At 42.0% G+C, this 20,055-nt stretch overlaps 1 protein-coding gene across 1 annotated transcript; it reads left to right on the forward strand.

Moving 5' to 3' along the window:
- Window positions 1–1,277: 1,277 nt before the first annotated feature.
- LOC137959568 (adenylate isopentenyltransferase 3, chloroplastic-like) lies at window positions 1,278–2,219 on the forward strand. The gene has a single exon (XM_068806932.1). It carries the CDS (start codon window positions 1,278–1,280, stop codon window positions 2,217–2,219), a length of 942 nt encoding a protein of 313 aa, XP_068663033.1.
- Window positions 2,220–20,055: the final 17,836 nt, after the last annotated feature.

The raw sequence follows: 20,055 nt of genomic DNA on the forward strand, positions 1-20,055 counted from the left end.
GAAAACTACAAAATCAATTTGCAGAATTGTCTAAAGGATGATCCCCCAGTACTGACTTTCTCCAATGTGATTTCACTGCTTTATAAAAATTTTCAACGCATGGAATAAACATGGTCAAGTAATAGAAAGAATGGACCGAACAGATTCAAAGAAACCAGCGCCAATTCATCGTTTTCTTCTCTTTCGCACGGTAAAGGTTAGTCGGTCGTTGCCAACTCTTCCTGGTTCAGACTCTATTGTCTTCTGATACACTGACGTGAACCTACTGACGGCAAGTGAGAGAAACGAGCACCAAGGGGGCCAAGGTCGTCCTTGCTGAAAACTGAAAACCGAAAACCCATCGGGCTTATCTTCAATCATTTCCTCTTAACTACAGAGACTACCGAACTACCGACCTGTCCTCGCATTTCAGTATCTTGACTCGGGGAGGCTCATCTGTTAACCGACAGTCATTTCCGATACGACACTCACATACTCTACTCTTTCGTCTATACCAGATGAGTATTTCGGAATACGATCAGATTGGCTTCACCCTGCAGCGTCTGCCGGAGGATCTAATTAAAGTGAAGCACCTTTTCAGATAGGGAAGAAAAGGTATGTAAGTACAGTAGCTCATTATCTCGACAATTGTCGCACTATTTTTTCTTCCAGCAAGCCCGTCTAACTCCTTGTAGACGGAGATCTTGTGCAGTTCGCCGCGTAAATCGCTGCCTACCTGAGGAAATCAATCAATCAATCCCCATCGTTGCTAGCTCAACTTAGCAATCATCAGAGAAACTGCACGGTAATGATTGTTCAAGTTTAGTGAGGAGTGAGGTGTGACAGGATTGGGATAGTGGGATCTCAGAGGTGATGTACGGTTTCAGATTCATCGTTGCAAATGTACGGTCTCAGTGGTGAATATCTAAAATAGAGAAAAAAGCTATTGCGAGAGAGAATCTGTCACTTGAGAGCAGGTATATAAAGGGTTCCCCTCCCGTGCCCCTCCAAAGTCCTAAACACACCGCCGCCTGTTTCTACTTCATGCATTTCTTTAGATAATCTTCTCAGCTTCTGCTTCTATCTGTTTATTTTTTGTCTTTTTCTTTTTTGGCTTCTTTGTAGTCTGTCTGATATTATCTGGGCTCATCTCCTATTCGCTTGTTCCTAGCTACCATTTGGAATTTTGTTTTTGAGAAAAAAACAAAAGAAGGGGTCGTCAAAACAGATAATTTATCATGATATCATCGATTGTTGGGTTGAAGCAGGCTCAACCTCTCTATAAATTCTGGGTCAACATGGAGTGCTCTCTCGGTCAGCTGGGATTCCAGGGTCGGAGCCACCGCCGAAAAGAGAAAGAGAAGGTGGTGTTCGTTATAGGCGCGACAGGCACCGGTAAGTCGAAGCTCTCCATCGACCTCGCCACTCGTTTTCCAGCCGAGATTGTCAACTCCGACAAAATGCAAGTCTATGAAGGCCTTGATATAGCCACCAACAAAGTCACCGAGGAGGAGCGAAGTCTGGTCCGACACCACCTCCTTGGCGTCGTCGAACCGGATGTCGAATTCACAGCTTTTGACTTCCGGAGGGAAGCCACCAGTGCCATAGACTCCGTCCTTAGCCAAGGGAAGCTCCCCATCGTCGCCGGTGGATCCAACTCCTACATTGAGGGGCTCGTCGACGACGAAAAGCACGAGTTCCGGTCCAGGTATGAGTGTTGCTTTCTCTGGGTCGACGTCTCGCTCCCTGTGCTCTACTCCTTCGTCTCCAAGCGGGTGGACCAAATGGTGGAGGCCGGTCTCGTGGAGGAGGTCAGGAGAATGTTCGATCCCGACGCCGACTACACTCGGGGGATTAGACGCGCCATTGGCATGAGGGAAATGGATCGGTATTTCCGAGAGGAAGACAAGCTGGACCAAGCCTCCCGCGAGAGAGTGCTGGCGGAGGCCATTGACGATATCAAGTCCAACACCGTCAAGCTTTCTTACCGTCAGCTCAACAAAATACTGCGGCTCCGGCGACTGTCCGGTTGGAATATACATCGCCTGGACGCCACGGAAGTGTTCCTAAAGCGCGGGAGGGGGGCAGAGGAAGCCTGGGAGGACCACGTCATTGGCCCCGCCTCGGCGATTGTCAACAGCTTCCTGATCAACGACGCGGTGGCACGCGCTCCGTTAGCATTCGCTACCAAAGCGCCCGCAGCGACGATAGTCGCAGCTATGGCAGGGGCAACCCACTAGACTCTTTGGGTCCCACCCTGTGACATCAGAGTTGACTTAATAGCGGGGGCTGGGAGCGTGTGCAAGAGAAGTTGCTATTGCCTATCAGCCATCAGGACCGTCGAAAAGCCACGATCGTACACGCAACAACTTAGTGCCCATGCCCTGGTCTCCCGGGTGTGCATGTAGGCCTCACTATTGTCCTACTTTTTGTTGTGTTTTTTACCCCTCTTTGGATGAGAAAAACTCCGAGTGTTTACGTACTTGATAGAGACAGAAGCATGTATAAACCATGCGTTATTTGTATTTTTAGCTGTTCTTTACTTATATTATAATGATAATAATAATGATTCAGCACAATTACTTTTCTCTTAATAGTCGATGGAGCTTAAGCAGGATAGGTGGAGTTAAATTATGAGGGAAAAAAAGGGGAGCAAAAAGGTGTTATTCTGTTCTACTGTCTACATATATATCATCTTTGGAATTGGTGTGGACCCACAACACGTGAGGTACGATGGTGGTGGGGCCTGCAAAACGTGTGGGCTGTGGCGTCTCCGCTAGACAGATGAAAAAACTGAAAATACTCCTAAAATGGCAAAAACAAAGTTGCTTTGAGATCATCGCATCTGAGTACATGGTACAAAAAGCCAAATGATGAATGCATACACCAGAAAAAAATGAAACCGGGAAAGGAGAAAGATAAGAGAGAGAGAGCGAGAGACTTCATTATTCATTATTCCCAGTTCCCACCACCACAAAAAGCAAAAACAAAAGTTGACGAGATTCCAAATTCACGCAAACGTTATGCGGCCGTTTCGCTTTCGACTTTCAGTCCACTCCCTCCTTTCCGGTTTCAACCTTCGTCATCTCCCGGCTGGATAACGACGCTGTAATTTGCCCAAGCAGTCGCTCTCTTCTTTCGCTTCCGCGGACGGACGATGGCCGAGTGCGCTTCTACATCTCTGATTTAATACCTCACCCCAACGTACGACTGAAATGAGTGCATGCTTCTTATAAGCCGTGATCTGGTTCTTTTCTTCTTCACATGTGAACAAGACGAAGATGGGAAATGAGCTCGGTTTGTTTTCGTTTGAGCACACCGAGAAATCATGAAATAGAGACATCTCCGTTCCTCAACTCCTGTCAACAGCAACAGAGGGCGAATACGGATTGATACAATGTCCTGGAGGCTCTTCCAGCTGTTTTCAACGTACCAAAGAACTTGATTCTCAGTAACTATTTTACTCACCCATAATTATGCCTGGCTCTAACGATGAGCCCTGAGAGTAGGGATAAAAGACAAAGTTGCAAAGGGCTAGTGAACGATTCTCGATCCGGTAAAGGTGATATTAATAAATGAAACACCTCAAATCTTTAGCTTTTTAACACATTCAAAGTGTTTGCCACCATGTTAATTCATTTCCCCTCATTCTTCCACTCAACTGGTCTCGTCCCTTACTGATCAGTAATGGTTCTCGCTAATTCTACAACCCCATGACAGATGGTCATGGATTGGTGGAGATGCAGATTCAGTGGCGATCGATCAAATTTAAGACTGCTACAACGTCCCGATTATTGAGTGCAGTATTGGTTCCAAGAAAATAATAATATATATTCACTGTTTCAAGCTCAATCAATCACAGATTCAAAGTGAAAAAATCTAGATTCCTCTGTAGCTTGTTACGGAAATGAGGCCGTACCGATGAATGGAGGGCCAATAGAAGGCGACAAGCAAGGATGGTCGCCGGTGGCGATACTGAAAGGGTCGCCAGTTTCCGGGTATCGACTCTGGAAGAGACAGTAGGGTCGTTATCGATCCCGAATGAACTGTGGTAGTGATTGAGAGAGAAGAATCTTATCAAGAGAACACGTGTGGCTAGAAGCACCCGACGGTCCAATTCAGGATGGTCGTTTTCGTTTCCTGGGAATAGTGGACTTCACTTTTAGTATGTGTAGAAATTTGCGAGCAGTGGCAGTACTGGTGGAGGTGACAAAGTTGTCCGTCGCAGAGTTTGCAGTCCCTACAGAGACGCGAACCAAAGCATAAAGTTGAAATTCAGAAAGGTGAGTTCCCTCGGCCTCTCCCCGTACAAAGGACCAGCAGAATATTGTTCGTGCTCTGCCCCTTGCCGTCAGAGAGAGACGCTGTTGAAGGCTACTGGCGATCGATGCCTTGGGTGTCGTTATCGGTCGAGGTGGGAGCTGGACTGGCATGGCCGGGCTTATGCGAATTGCTATAGATTGGACATTGCATCCGCATCTGCCCTCTGGTACTTTGACAATGCGCATAGATCCCACCGGCGGGAGGGGGTCGCAATGTGACGCTGTCTAGGAAAAAGCCTTCTTCGGCATTGCCCGTGGACCATTGTGGGCGGTGGCATCTTCATCTACCCGCCTCGGATTTGAAGCTTTGGGGAAAATTAAAGAGTTTGGGGGTGAAGAGAGTAGTGAAAGATACAGAGAGGCAGAGAGACTTATCTCTGTGCGTGATCCGTTCTGCTCCACCCGGTCGAGAATAGGGTTCCATTCGGCACCTCTTGCTGAGTTGGGTTGCACAGATGAACAGCAAAGCCATGCTCAGGAATGGCATTTTGTTTCCCTCCTCGACTGTCTCGTCTCGTCTCGTCTCGTCTACAAATCACCTCATCTTTTAGGACAACTTTCTATGGTCTCGCAGGGAACCCCATTACTAATCTTGATGGCGACATACATATATATATATACACCAAACCTCTCTTCAATTCCTTCTTTCTCCACTAGCAATCTGTTTAATTGAACTTTTAATTCAAGTGTTAGGAACTTAAGAATTAGAATCCATCCGAAATAGTGCAATTGTAACTAACATAGCCCAGAACCATAAACTCGGGTAGTTTTTTTTATTATCCGTGAAGTCTTTGATAATATTGTCTTCTCTCGAACTAAAAAGAGCTCGGGAAAAGTGGTCCATCGGACTGGCCAAGTCGATTTTGACCCATCTGACAAAAAATAAATCCAGACTTTAAGCCGGCCCGGTCTTCCTTGTCAAACCGGCGTTCACGCTGATTGTACGGGCTCTCCATCCAAGGTAAAAGCGGTATGCCCCTTTACTTCACAATTTTATTAGGATTTTTATTTTATTCTTTTTTCTCAAATTCTTGTTTGAGCCACTTTTTCAATTTAATAATAACATATAATTTGTTTTAACCAAGTGCTTTGAGTTGTATTTAAAGTTAAGATTACTCAATAGAGAATCGATAGGAAGCTGAAATTTCATGTCTATTCCGGTAGAAGTCACCCAGTAATCAAAGAAAATGAGTTCTAGTAGGAGACTTGTCAAATTGGGAAGAAATAATAGGAGAAAAAGAAGAGCTAGAGAGAGAAAGAAGATGAACTTGAGGAGGAGAAAATTTAGGAATGTTACACACCAAAAACTTAACTCTCCAAGACAATGTTTTTTTTTTTTTTTCTATTTTATTTGCTTAGGCAGTCCTTCTTTATTAAAGCAAGAATATGAAAAGTTGGAAAGTGGAAGAATTCCACTCCCTTACAAAACAAGAACTAAAATTAGGCCAATCTTTTACAAGCTAGAAATAAGAAGTGGCACCCCTCTCCTACAAAATAGGGAACTAGAAGTGGCAACAATCTCATATTAGACTAATGGTAAAATCATGTAGGTTTTTATTATTTTAATTATAACAAAATGGGTAGTTTAAAGTGTGTTACTAATAGTTTTATAACTATATGTTAAACACATGCATTTTGATACAAATATTATGAAGTCTAAGCAAAAGTTGAAAACAAAAGAATACTCAATCAAGTTGTCAAGTCAAAACCCAAAGCAAAAACTCATTGAAGATTGTTACAGTGAAGAAGAATTTACATGAAGTAAAAGGTTGAATACTTGAAGATCTAGAGTCAACTTATATATTAAATTTCAAGGAATCTAGCCATGTAAGAGGACGATCAATCAAATTTCAATCTTAAGGTACGTATGAGGATTGGAGCTTTAGGACATGAAATATTTTAAAACCATTTTTATCGATAGTTTATAATTGATAAATCCCTCAATATAGCCTATATCATGCTTAGATTTCAAATTAGTACACTAATATACAACATGATTGACCTACCTATATAGGCTTGATCATTCATCCAAAATGTAGTTTAGTAGAACTTATAAAGCATGATCAATCATTGGTTCAAACATGATCTATCATACAAAATATTGTCAAAATACGTTATAAAGCTTGATTGACCATACAAACAAAAAAGGTTATAAAGCAAGATTGATCATACAAAATGTTGTTACAAAAGGTTATAAAGCATGATCGATTATACAAAACACTACATAGCCAAATAAATAAAACATGATCGATCAATCAAAATAGATTGATGGATCAATGAGTTTTCTTATAGAATAGAAACCCATTGATTGATGCCCTAATCAATCAACAATCTTGGGAAATTTAAAAAATATAGTCATTATACATGGTTGATAGATCATAACTTTTATTTATCAATGAACACTTTTTGTAACTTTTTTGAAATAGGCAAAAAGGGTTAATGTGGTTGAAACTTGTAAATAGGCCTCTATACTCGTTGTGGAAAAACAACTGAGTATTTATTGGCATACCAAATCATATACAAAAGGTTTTCTCACTTGAAATTTCAAATTGTTGAGGACTCAAAAGCTAACCGAGTCATACTACGGAGGTGCACTAAGTTACAAAGTTAATAGCTTTCTTTCCATATTGTTTTAAATTCGTTTTTATGCATTATTTAAGTTAAATTGCCATAGGGGCAAAATTGTAATAATTAACCCTAAAACTATGGTTGGCGTCAACCCTACATAGAGGGCAAGGGAATGAGAAAAAAATAAAGTCTTGAATTAGGTTAAACAGGGTTTGGAGTTCTCCTTGACGAGCTCTAGGGTTTGGAGGTCTCCTTGATGAGCTCTAGGTCCAGGTTCCCTCTTGAATCTGAATTTTCTTCTTCCCTATTTTGATTTCTGTTTACATTGATCCATACAGAAGAGGAGAGGGGAATTGTTGTCCCTTTTTCGAGTTCAATCAGAGGCTTCAGCCTCCTATCCATTCACAACAACTATAGAGGGTTTCTCCCTCTCTTTCTGAGCCTGGTTTGAGGCTTCTCCATCACCACACCACGAGCAGCCATAAATCAAAGTTTTTCAGCCTCAAGACCAGCAAGAAGCTAGGTTATGAACCCCAAACCTCAAGTCCAAGGACTGTCCAAGTTAGAGGCTTGCAACCCTAACACGAGCATCAACAAAGAGGGTACCAAACCCCCTTTCTGTGAGCAAAAAGGGGATCCCTTCCCCTCCTGTCTGAGCAACAGCAGCAAGGGCCCTTTGCCCTTATTGAGCAACAACCTAGCCCCACAAAGGAGGCTGCTTTCCTCCTATCCGAAACCAGAGCAGAGAAAGGAGACTCTTTATCTTCCCTTACCGAGAGCAGCTGCTCTATTATAGTGTTGGATTCACAAATCCCATGCCGAGTTACTCGATCCATGACTAAGGACCATAAGAGCTTGGTATCATAGTAGGGTAACATGGGGGATACATCCAACAACGAAGAACTTAGAAGCATGATCATAGGGATGCAAGATGAACAAGCTGAAGCACAAGAAAAGTTGGAACAAATTCCCAGAATGAGTTTGCAAATCCAAGGACTCGCTAGTATGATATCAAATCTCATGGTAGAGAGACACTCTATCCCAGTCCGAAGGGGGGAGAACCATTCGCACAACTGAAAGGAGGAGCAATTTGCTAGGTGATCCATTGTCCAGGCACCGCAGAGTGGAGGTAAAATACTGAGGTACACAAAATTGGATTTTCCTACATTTACTGGGCCAGTTGATCCCTTAATTTGGTTGCATAGATGTGAGAATTTTTTTTAAATCAAGGGATTGCTGAGTTTGACAAGGTGGGACTTGCTGCCTTCCACATGTTAGATGAGGCACAACTATGGTTTCACTAGGTGGAACTAGAAAGATTAGTGCTGGATTGGGAGGAATTTAAAGAGTTATGCATAATTCGATTTGGCCCTCCCGCCCACAACCCTTGGGAGATTTGGTCTTGTTGAGACAAACTGGGTCTGTTGAACTGTATAAAAAACAAGCCCATACGGGGTCGGGAGGGCAAGAGGCTAGAGAAGACCTACTGGACTCAAATGATCAGTTTTATTGCATTGACATACCTGGCATGTTGAAACATATTTCTCAATGGAAGTCTTCATAGCCTGCCAATAAAAATCGGCATGAATGCGCTGCAAAGTTTTCTGAGCACTTTCATGTGTATTGTCATGATAAGCTGAGAGAATGGCTAGAATCAACTCGGACATGTGGGGAACGTAAATCCTCTATTTGTAATAAATAAGTGAATCCTGGATGGACCACTTAGAATCCATAATCCCCTCTGTAATCTTTTTGTGAAGCTCCCGAAGGGTCGGAAGAGTGATATGTGCATCTCGCACCAAGTCTAGAATGAGGAAACAAGGCTGTCTAATTGCATATATGAGCTGGTGGTGTTCAAAATGCCTGGACAAGGCATCTGTTGCCTTGTTTAACCTTCCCGCACAGTACTCCACCAAGAAATCAAAGCCCATTAACTTACTGATCCAATGTTGTTGTGGCGACGTTGTGAGGCGTTGTTCAATTAAGAACTTGAGACTATAATGATTAGTATGGATGAGAAATGCACAACTCCATAAGTAAGGCCGCCAATGTTGGACCGCCTTGGCTAACCCAATTAATTCCCATTCATACGCAGCCAATTTATGATGACGAGCTGCCAATTTCCGGCTGAAATAAGCAATGGGGTGTGACTACTATTGTAAGACTGCCCCAATATCCCCACCAGAAGCGTCACACTCAACCACAAATAAGTCTTCAAAATTTGGAAGCTGTAAAACAGGTGTGGAGGCGAGGGCACTTTTTAGGGCCTCAAAGGACTGTGTGGCCTCCTCGTTCCAATGAAAGGAATTCTTCTTGAGGAGATTTGTCAAAGGGCCTGCTAGAGGGCTGTAATTCTGAATGAATTTGCTGTAATAGCCCGCAAGACCCAAAAATCCGCGCAAAGCGGAGCATGACTGAGGTTGTGGCCACTCCCAAATTACATGAATCTTCTCGAGATCAACAGTGGCCCCCTCATGTGATATAATGTGGCGGAGGTAAGCCACATGAGATGCCGCAAATGAGCATTTGGATTTCTTCAAATAGAGCTTATGTGCTTGTAATAGTATAAACACAATCCGTAAATGTGCTAAATGCTCTTCTCTGAACTTGCTATATATGAGTATATCATAAAAAATGAGTATGAATTCCCGAAGGTAACAGGTAAATACCTCGTTCATACTGGCTTTAAAAGTTGAAGGTGCATTGGATAACCCGAACGACATGACCACAAACTAAAAATGGACGTGAGGTGTACAGAATGTTGTCTTCTCAATGTCGGAGGGGTGCATGCGAAGCTGATGATATCCCAAACGTAAGTCCAATTTCGTAAAGACCCACGACCCATGTAACTCATCTAGGAGCTCCTCCACTACTGGAATCGGGAACTTATCCTTCACTATCTGCACGTTTAATTCCCGATAAGCAATACAAAATCACTATGTGCCATCATGTTTCTTCACCAGCAAAATGGGTGAAGAGAATGGGGACCTGCTACTACGAATAAGGCCCTGTTGTAACATCTCCTGACAGTGTTTGTAGGTGTGGATACCGGTACGGTAAAATGACCACCACATCAGATCCTTGTTTCAAACAGATCCGGTGATCACAATGTCTCAAGGGAGGTAGCCTTGAAGGCTCATGGAAGAGGTCGAAGAACTCGTCAATAAGATTATCATGAGTGCTGTCTGAATTGTCCTGGGCGGTCATAGAATGCAGGTAATACGGTTTGTCCACTAGACTCCCCTGTAGGAGCACTTGGCTATCGTGCAAGACAAAACTCATTGTTAAAGCAGAGAAGTCCCACATAATGGATCCCAATGTTTGTAACCATTTAATGCCCAATACCATATCAAAACCGGCCAGAGGAATGACAAAAAATTCAGCATGAAATTAAGTTGTGCCAATGGAAAAGTTTACCACCTTGCTGATCTCATAGCTAGGAACTTCCTCCCCATTGGCCACTGAGACTGTGGTTGTCGGATGTCGAAGGATCTGTAATTGCAGGTGCTGAGCCACAGTTAAGCTAAGTAAATTGTGGGTACTCCTCGAATCCACTAGTCCAACAAATTCTCGAGGACCTGAGCTTTGACTTGCATAGTTTTGGATGATTTCTTCCCAGTAATGGCATGCAAGGATATTTCCGGTGGTTCCTCCTCTAACATCTCCTCCTTATCGTCTGGATTATCTGCTTCATCCACTTCAAGCCAAAACAACCTTTTGCACTGATGACCTACCCGATACTGTTCATCACAGTTGTAACACAGATTCTTGGACCGTCGTCCCACCATCTCAGCACTTTTTAATTTTTTTATATACGGAGGTGGAGGATTACTAGATCTCGTATCCCCTTTCATAGTATTACCCAGGGTTTTTCTCGGAGGATGTACTGCTAACTGAAACGCCTGAGGAGGAGTATTTCGCCCTCCCTACCAAGTGGAGGAAGTGTCCCGTTCCCCTTGCCATGTTGGTCTTCTGTGCTGGACCTTCTAGCTAAGTTCCAATGCCCGAGCTAGATTCATTGCTCTGGCTAAGTCGACAGGTGCATGTAGCTCCACCTCTAGCCGTAAGTACTCATTAAGGCCTGTTGTAAATAATTTACCTGCTGGTCCACCTGAACCATCCAGCCCGCTCTTGCTAATTTTTCCTGGAATTATTTTTGATATAGCTCCACTGAACCAGTTTGGCGTAACAACAACAAATCCCCCAAAGGGTTGCTATGAGTCGGAGGACCAAAACACAGAGTGCATAATTCCTTAAACTCTGCCCAATCTACCAATAATCTATCCAACTCAATTTAATTATACCAAAGTTGTGCTTCCCCCAGTAAGTGGAAAGCGGCCAACCCTACCATATCATTAGTTGCTGTTCTTTGATGGCTAAAAAACTTTTCACACCTATGCAACCAAATCAAATGATCTTCTAACCCATTAAAAGTAGGGAAATCAAGTTTAGTCTACCTAGGTACGGTGCCTCCTCCCTGGTTGAAGTGTCCCTACTAGCCAAGAAAGCTAGTGCGCTCAGCAAACTCATCTCCCCCTCTGTTATGCGAGTTATCCTCTCCTCTTTGTTCCAACATTGTATTCCTTCTAGTCATTAGACTAGTTGTTATACTGTCCATCCTCCCATTCAACCTCTCAATATCGAGATTTATTCTAGGAAATATCTCCATGATTTGAGCAAATTTTCTATCATTCTCTGCCTGACCTCTGAGCATAAACTCCCTTAATTCACTTTTGCTGATCTCCGCCATGTTACCCTGCTCTGATACCAAGTTGTTATGGTCCCTAACCATGGATCTAGTAACTCAGTGAGGTAATTGTGAATCCAGCATGTTATGAGGGTTCTTGACCCATATAATGAATCAAAAACTCCCTTTGATCTTACTATTATCGTGATGATTGAAAAGGAGTTTCCTTTTCTTAGTCCTCTACGTAACTAGAAGACTAATAGTGCTATTCTTGACCAAAACGAATGAAACCCCCTTTTAGACTCACATCAAGGGGGTAGGGTTTCTCTTGAATATTGCTATTGCTCACGTATGACAAGGGGTATGATCCTCTAACCCTTCTCCACTCGGGAAAGAGGTTAAAGTTGCCTATTTGATATGTTGTTCGAGTCTACAACCCAAGCACTTCCTCTCCCTTGTTTGGATTGAAGGAAAAACCCTTCTTTCTTGCTGCTATTCCATGGAAGAAGCTAAAACCCTCCTTAAACTCGGAAAGGAGTAATTAAAACCCCCTTCCTCCCTTTGATCTCGAATGATCTTAATACAAATAGAATTCAAGATGAAAAAAATGAAAGATCAAATCAAGAACATACCTTGGAGATCGTCAAGGAGACCTCCCAACCCTAGAGCTCGTCAAGGAGAACTCCCAATCTTGTTTAACCTAATTCCAGACTTGCCTATTTTCGATTTCCTTACCCTTTAAATATGGTTTGGATGTCATAAGTGTTTTAGGGCTTAAAATACCAATGCTGCCCCTACGTCCTTGCTCATTACATAATTAATGAAAAATTAAACTAAAAGCAATATAAATTATGAAAGTTAAACTAGTGAACTCAATGAGTCATTGCCTCTTCCTTTGTGTGACTCGATGTGCTATTGAGTCCATAACATCCGATTCATACTCTGGCAGCCGATACACGCTTTAGTAACCCCCACCTCAGTATATGAAAAAATTAACCAGTTCTGAGATGGCGGAACAGAGATCCAAGAATCTATGCTACAACTGTGATGAACCATACCAGGAAGGCCACCAATGTAAACGGTTATTCTGGCTCGAAGCGAATGATACAGAGGATACAGAAAATAGTGATGATCTTATGGAGAAGGAACCACCAGCAATCTGTCTGCATGCCATTGTTGGGCATAAGTCTACCATAACTATGCAAGTTAGAGCTCGAGTCCTCGACCAAGAACTTGTCGGACTACTGGATTTGGGAAGTACACACAATTTACTTAGCTTGATAGCTGCTTAGCATCTTCAGTTATAGATCCTTCCAGACCCAAAAACCATGGCTTCAGTGGCCAATGGGGAGAAAGTCCCTATCTACGGGATCAACAAAGTGGTAAAATTTTCAATTAGTACGAGTTTATTTCATTCAAAATTTTTTGTCATACCTTTGGCAGGATTTGATATGGTGTTAGGAATCAACTGGTTACAAACATTGGGACCCATAATGTGGGACTTCTCTGCTTTAACTATGAGCTTTGTATTGAGCGGTTGCCAAGTGCTATTACAGGACAACCAGGTGGACAAACCCCACCATCTTCATACCATTCAGACACAAGCCCAACCGGACAGCACTATCAAAAAACTACTCGATAAGTTCTGCAACCTCTTCCACGAGCCTTCCAAATTGCCTCCCTTGAGACACTGTGACCATAGGATCTATTTAAAACCAGGTTATGATGTGGTGGTAGTTCGGCGGTACTGGTATCCCCACCTACAGAAGGATGAAATCGAGCGACAGTGTCAGGCCATGTTACAACAAGGCCTTATTCATAGTAGTCGATCCCCTTTCTCTTCACCCGTCTTGCTCGTGAAGAAACATGATGGCACATGGAGATTTTGTATCAATTATAGGGAGTTAAAAGCTCAGACCGTGAAGGATAAGTTTCCTATTCCGGTAGTGGAAGAACTCCTGGATGAATTACATCGGTCGTGGGTCTTCACTAAACTAGATTTACGCTTTGAATATCATCAGCTTCGTATGCACCCCTCCGACATTGAGAAGACAACCTTCCACACACATCACAACCATATTGAGTTTGTGGTCATGCCGTTTGGCTTATCAAACGCACCATCCACTTTTCAAGCACTGATGAATGAGTTATTTAGCAACTATATTCGGAAATTTGTACATGTTTTTTTTTTTTATGATATTCTCATATACAACAAGTTCGGGGAAGAGCATTTAGAGCATTTTCGAATAGTTTTTGAATTGTTACGAGCCCATCAGCTCTATTTCAAGAAATCCAAATGCTCTTTTACGGAATCACATGTCGTCTATCTCGGCCATATTATATCAAATGTGGGGGTCACTATTGATCCCGAGAAGATTCAGGTAATTCATGATTGGCCGTAGCCTCAGTCTTGCTCAGCTTTGAGAGGATTTTTGGGCCTAGCCAGATACTACAATAAATTCATTCAGAATTATGGTCCCTTGGCAGCACCATTGATCAGTCTCCTCAAGAAGAATTCCTTTATTTGGAATGATGAGGCCATACAGTCCTTTGAGGCCCTCAAACTAGCTCTCACCTCCACACCAGTCCTACAACTTTCCAATTTTGAGGACTAATTTGTGGTTGAGTGCGACCCGTCCGGTGGGGGCATTGGGACCGTCTTAAATCAGCAATCACACCCCATTGCATATTTTAGCAGGCAGTTGGCAGCACAACATCACAAATTGGCAGCGTATGAAAAAGAATTAATCGGGTTGGCCCAGGCAGTCCAACACTGGAGTCCTTACTTATGGGGTCATGCATTTGTCTTCCATATTGATCATTCGCCACAGTAGCACTGGATCAGTAAGTTGATGGGATTCGATTTTTCAATTGAGTACCGTTCGGGAAGATTAAACAAGGCAGCGGATGCCTTGTCACGGCGTTTTGAACACCACCAGCTCATATATGCAATCAGCCAGCCTCGTTTCCTCATCCTAGACTTGGTGAGAGAGGCCCATGCCACTCTTCCTGTGCTATAGGAGCTACACAGAAAATTATACAGGGGACAATGGATTCTAAGTGGTCCATCCAAGAACCCCTTATTTGCTACAAACAATGGATTTATCTACCACACACTTCCGAGTTGATTCCAGCCATCCTCTCTGCCTACCATGACAGCACACATGAAGGCATCCAGAAAACGTTGCAGTGTATTCGAGCAGATTTTTATTGGCAAGCCATGAAGACCACCGTACCACATATGTCTCCGCATGTCAAGTATGTCAACACAACAAAGCCGACCACTTAAGTCCAACAGGTATTCTACAACCTCTCACACTCCCAACACAAGTTTGGGCCGATATTTTGATGGACTTTGTTGAGGGTCTTCCACAGTCAGCCGACGAATCAGTATTATTTGTGGTGGTCGATCGGTTCTCCAGGTATGCACATTTTATTCTTATGATTCATCCATATATAACATCACGAGTGGCACAGACCTTCCTTGAGCATATTGTCTGCTTACATGACATTCCAGAATCTATTATCAGTGATCGAGACACGATATTTACCAGCACTTTCTGGCGGGAAATTTTTCGTCTGAGCGGCACGCAATTGAATTTTCCTCCTCATATCATCTACAGATAGATGGTCAAACCGTACCATAAAAATTTATCTACGGTGCCTTATAGTCGATTGTCCAAAACACTGGGTTCGGTGGCTACCGTGGGCTGAATACTGTTCATTCCACTTAGCCTTGCAATCCACTCCTTCCAGGGTTCTCTATGTCAGGGATCCCCCTTGGCTACTCTCTTATACTCCAAGGTCCACCCGTGTTGATGCTATTGACCAGGCACTCATGGGTCGCGACCAGGTATTACAAAATATTATAGATCGCCTCCGGTGAGCTCAGGTTCACATGAAAGATTTCTACAACAAGGCACACCGAGACGTCTCGTATGAGGTAGGAGACTACATTTGGTAACGACTCCAACCGTACCGCCAACAGTCCATTGCCGGACTGCCTTGCCATAAGTTCTCTCCCAAGTACTTTGGGCCCTTCTCAATTATTCGATGCATGGGACCAGTGGCCTATAAACTCCAACTTCCAACCACGACCAAGCTGCATGATGTGTTTCATGTATCCCTTCTAAAACCATATACGAGATCACCACCAACAACCACTCTAATCCTTCCTCTGGGGAACAACAGACACGTCATTCTTATACCAGCCGCAGTGTTACACTCATTTGGTCAATGACCTGGGAGATTCTAGTCCAGTGGATAACTACAAAACCAGACACTGCGACATGGGAACAGTTGGACGCCTTCAAACAGGTCTACAAAGCTTACGAGCTTGAGGACAAGCTCATTCTCCAAGGGGAGGCAGATGTTGAGGACTCAATAGCTAACCGTGTCATACAACGGAGGCGCACTGAGTTATAGAGTTAATAGATTTCTTTCCATATTATTTTAAATTCGTTTTTATGCATTATTTAAGTTAAATTGCCATAGGGGCAGAATTATGATAATTAACCCTAAAACTATGGTTGGCATCACCCTACTTAGAGGGCAAGGGAATGAGAAAAAAGGCAAGTCTTGAATTAGGCTAAATAGGGTTTGGAGTTCTCCTTGACAAGTTCTAGGGTTTGGAGGTCTCCTTGATGAGCTCTAGGTCCAAGTTCCCTCTTGAATCTGAATTTCCTTCTTCCCTATTTTGCTTTCTATTTACATTGATCCATATGGAAGAGAAGATGGAAATTGTTGTCCCTTTTCCGAGTTCAATCAGAGGCTTCAGCCTCCCATACATTCACAACAACTATAGAGGGTTTTCCCCTCTCTTTCTAAGCCAGGTTTGAGGCTTCTTCATCACCACACCACGAGAAGCCATAAATCAGAGTTTTTCAGCCGCAAGACCAGAAAGAAGCTAGGTTAGGAACCCCTAACCTCAGGTCCAAGGACTGTCCAAGTGAGAGGCTTGCATCCCTAACACGAGCAGCAGCAAAGAGGGTTCCAAACCCTCTTTTCCGTGAGCAAAATGGGGACCCCTTCCCCTCCTGTCCGGGCAGCATCAGCAAGGGCCCTCTGCCCTTATCAAGTAGCAGCCTAGCCCCACAAAGGAGGTTGTTTTCCTTATATCCGAGACCAGACCAGAGAAAGGAGACTCTTTATCTACCCTTACCGAGAACAACTGCTCTATTAAAGTGCTGGATTCACAAATCCCACACCGAGTTACTCGATCCATGACTAGGGACCATAACATAAATCTACCCTTTTAGAGTGGAAAAGGCTTCATCTGTTCAAATCCCTCAATTTCTCTCAAATCTCTTGGCATTCCTTGCTATATAAAAGCTCCGTACACTCTACTTTTGTGTTCAAAGGATTGGAAGCTTGGATCTCTCTAGGAGAAATTGTCTCTCTTATATGAAGGTGTGAGTTTACCTTTTCTCTTTTGTATTCTCATCTTCTTGTGAAGGATTTTTTTTTATAACGATAACCTAGAGGGGAGTTAGTGCCCACTTGAATTAAAATCTAGGTAGGAAGATCTCTCGAGAGAAATTTCATCTTGTGTAAATTGGGCATTACACTTAGCTTAAAGAGACTCGAAATCTTTTACTTGTAGCTTTCAGTTAATAAAGCTTATTAGTGCAATTTACTCAAGAAATGGTTCTTGGGTGGTAACTACCTTTAGGAGAACATCAAGAAGAAAAAAACATTGTCTCCTTGTGGTGTGTGCTTGTTAATTATTTGCCATATTTTATTTTATTACTCCAAATACTTAATTTTTAATTTAAATCCCCAATCACCGCACTCTTGAGAAGCCACCTGGGGTGAAAAATATGTATTATAAAGGCCTTAATCATTTAAAATCCTTATTATATTCAATTTTAGTCAATTTATTTCATGGAATCTCAAGAGGAAATTATGTTCCAAGAGGGTTGTGATCCCTATTCCTCACCTATGTTTGATAGTTCACAATACCTATGGTAGAAAATTAAAATGGATTTTTTATTATAATCTATTGGATTTAAATTATGGGATGAAATCATTAATGGACCCATGGTCCATTTAAAAACATCAAATGAAGGACTAATCCTAAACAAGTAACAAATTGGGATGACTTAGACATTGCAAAAGTTGACGGTAGTGCTGAGGCTGTAGAACTCATACTTAGTTCCTTGAGCGATGGAAAAGTAGATTATTTTTCATCTTTTAAATCAATTAACGATTTATGGGATAAACTAGAATCTAATTTTGTAGGAACATTGAAAGTAGTTCTTCTCACTCTGAGTGCATTGCACATAGAGTCATTATAGACATTGAAGATTGTATCCACTCATGCTTAGTTGTAAACATTATCTCATATAGAGATGAAACTTTAGGGAGTGATAGTTATGAGGGTTCATGCAATGAAGAACTTATGAGACAACTAGATGAATCCATGTCTTACCTTAAAAGAAAAGAAAAGAACACAAGAAGTTAAGTAGTCAGCTTTCCAAGCTAGAGAAAGAAATTGAATCCTTGAAAACTTATTGTTCCTCCAAGCTAGAAGAGTTGAGCTAAGAATATGAAACACTCATCTCTGAATGTAAAAGACTTGAAATTCATTCTTCGAATATTCATGACTTGTGAAATGAAAATGATAACATTGCACTAGGATTTTAGAATGTCAAGAAGAAAAAAAATTCTAAAATCTCACAAATGGTTAGTTGAAAGAAAACTCTCTAATTTGAATCCATGCATTAGAGAAATAAACTTTAAGAAAAGACAGTCATCCAAATCAAAATATGTAACAAAAACCTGCGAAAAAGCGGGACTTGGAGCTAAGCTCCATGAGACTATAAAGAAAAGAAAATCTGAAATTTCCCATAGGACAAATGTGTTGAAGGTCACAACGTCACCTACGCATAAGAATGTGTGCTAAAAATGTGGAATCATTAGCTATTAAATATTTGAGTTCTTAGCTAGAAGATCAAAGCTGAATGAGGTGAAGCAAATTTGGCTTCCCAAGGGAAGCCTAAATTATTTTCAAATGTTGAGACAATGAAACCCAAAACATTTGGCTACCTAAGGTTCATTTGATCTTCGAGCAAAGAGTTAAATCTTTTGTTAAGTTATGAAGCCTAATCAATGCCTTACGTTGAGTCTGTATGTGGATCGACCTTCTACAACGATTGTTTTATTAAGGGCAGTTTGGGGATTTCACTCTTGTATTGTGGTAGCCCTAATTTTCTCTTTATAATTGGGGGCCCCACTATTAGGGTTTAATCATTCATCATCCAAGGAGCATCACGAGTTACAACTAGAAGAGGTTAGATAAAAATACTTGTGAGTGTGTGAGATATCTCTTGTAAACTATTTCATCTTTATAGTGAATTACTACAGCGACGGAAGACATGATGTAGCAAACCTGTATAAATCTTGTGTTTTTCCTGCTTGCTTTTTCTTTCATTTGCGATTATTATGATTTCTCTCGTTAGTTTGGAATTAGGGCATCTAATTCTAACAAGTGGTATCAGAGCATTGGTTCGTGATTGAGAACAATGGCTGGAGGAGAAGGATGGACACTAGGAATCAGCAAGTTCGATGGTATGGATTTTGAGTTCTGGAGGATGCAGATCGAAGATTATCTTTAAAGTAAAAAGCTGAACTCACCACTTCTTAAAATAAAACCAAAAGGTCTAAAAGATGATGAGTGGAATCTCCTTGATAGACAAGTGTTGGGAGTAGTCCGGTTAACACTATCGAAGAATGTCATTCACAACGTGGCATCGAAGAAAACCACAGCGGGGATGATGAAGATTTTGTCTTACATGTATGAGAAACCTTCTGCAAATAATACAGTACATCTCATTGTTGAATTTATGTCCCCTTTTTTAATAACCCGAACCAGGGAAGAGAGTGAAAAAGAAGAAAAAGGGAAGAAGGCTCTTAGGTAGAGAGAAGAGGAGAAGAGAAATCAAGATGTACATCAAGCAATGAGAGAGAGATTTATTCAAGAAAGAATTGTAGAAATTGATTAATTTTGAGTTACAACACCTCTATTTATAGCAGAGGAAGTGATGGAGTCCTTAAACTATTAAACTTTAGGTCTCCTAATTACATTCCAACTCTAACTCTCTAAGATAAGCCTATCATGAAAAGATAACACAATCTCCTAATTACATTCCAACTCTAACTCTAACTGTTCTTTAATCACGTGGACATAAGAGAAGAGGCTGGCTCGTGGTCTTATCTTTGTGGCTCCCACATGATCTTCCAACTCATGTTGATAAACTTACCTGCTCGTAGTATCTTTGTGGGTCCCACTTGATCTTCAAATCTTCTAACTTATTCTAGCTTGTGCTTCTTATCTCCTAATTCATGCCAGCTTGGGTGAGGACTCTTCATGGCATCCCACGTCCTCATGTTGGGTCCCACCAGCTCGTGCATCCGTGGTGGATCCCATATTGTAACACTCCCCCTCAAGCTGGGGGTGAGAAAATATCGTGGATGCTCAACTTGCTGCAGATAGTAGAC

This window comes from Aristolochia californica, unplaced genomic scaffold (genome assembly GCF_029961685.1).
Source record: "Aristolochia californica isolate CCGP_79_NKW_82.1479 unplaced genomic scaffold, dmAriCali1.0.hap1 SCAF_3, whole genome shotgun sequence".
Taxonomy (NCBI): domain Eukaryota; kingdom Viridiplantae; phylum Streptophyta; class Magnoliopsida; order Piperales; family Aristolochiaceae; genus Aristolochia; species Aristolochia californica.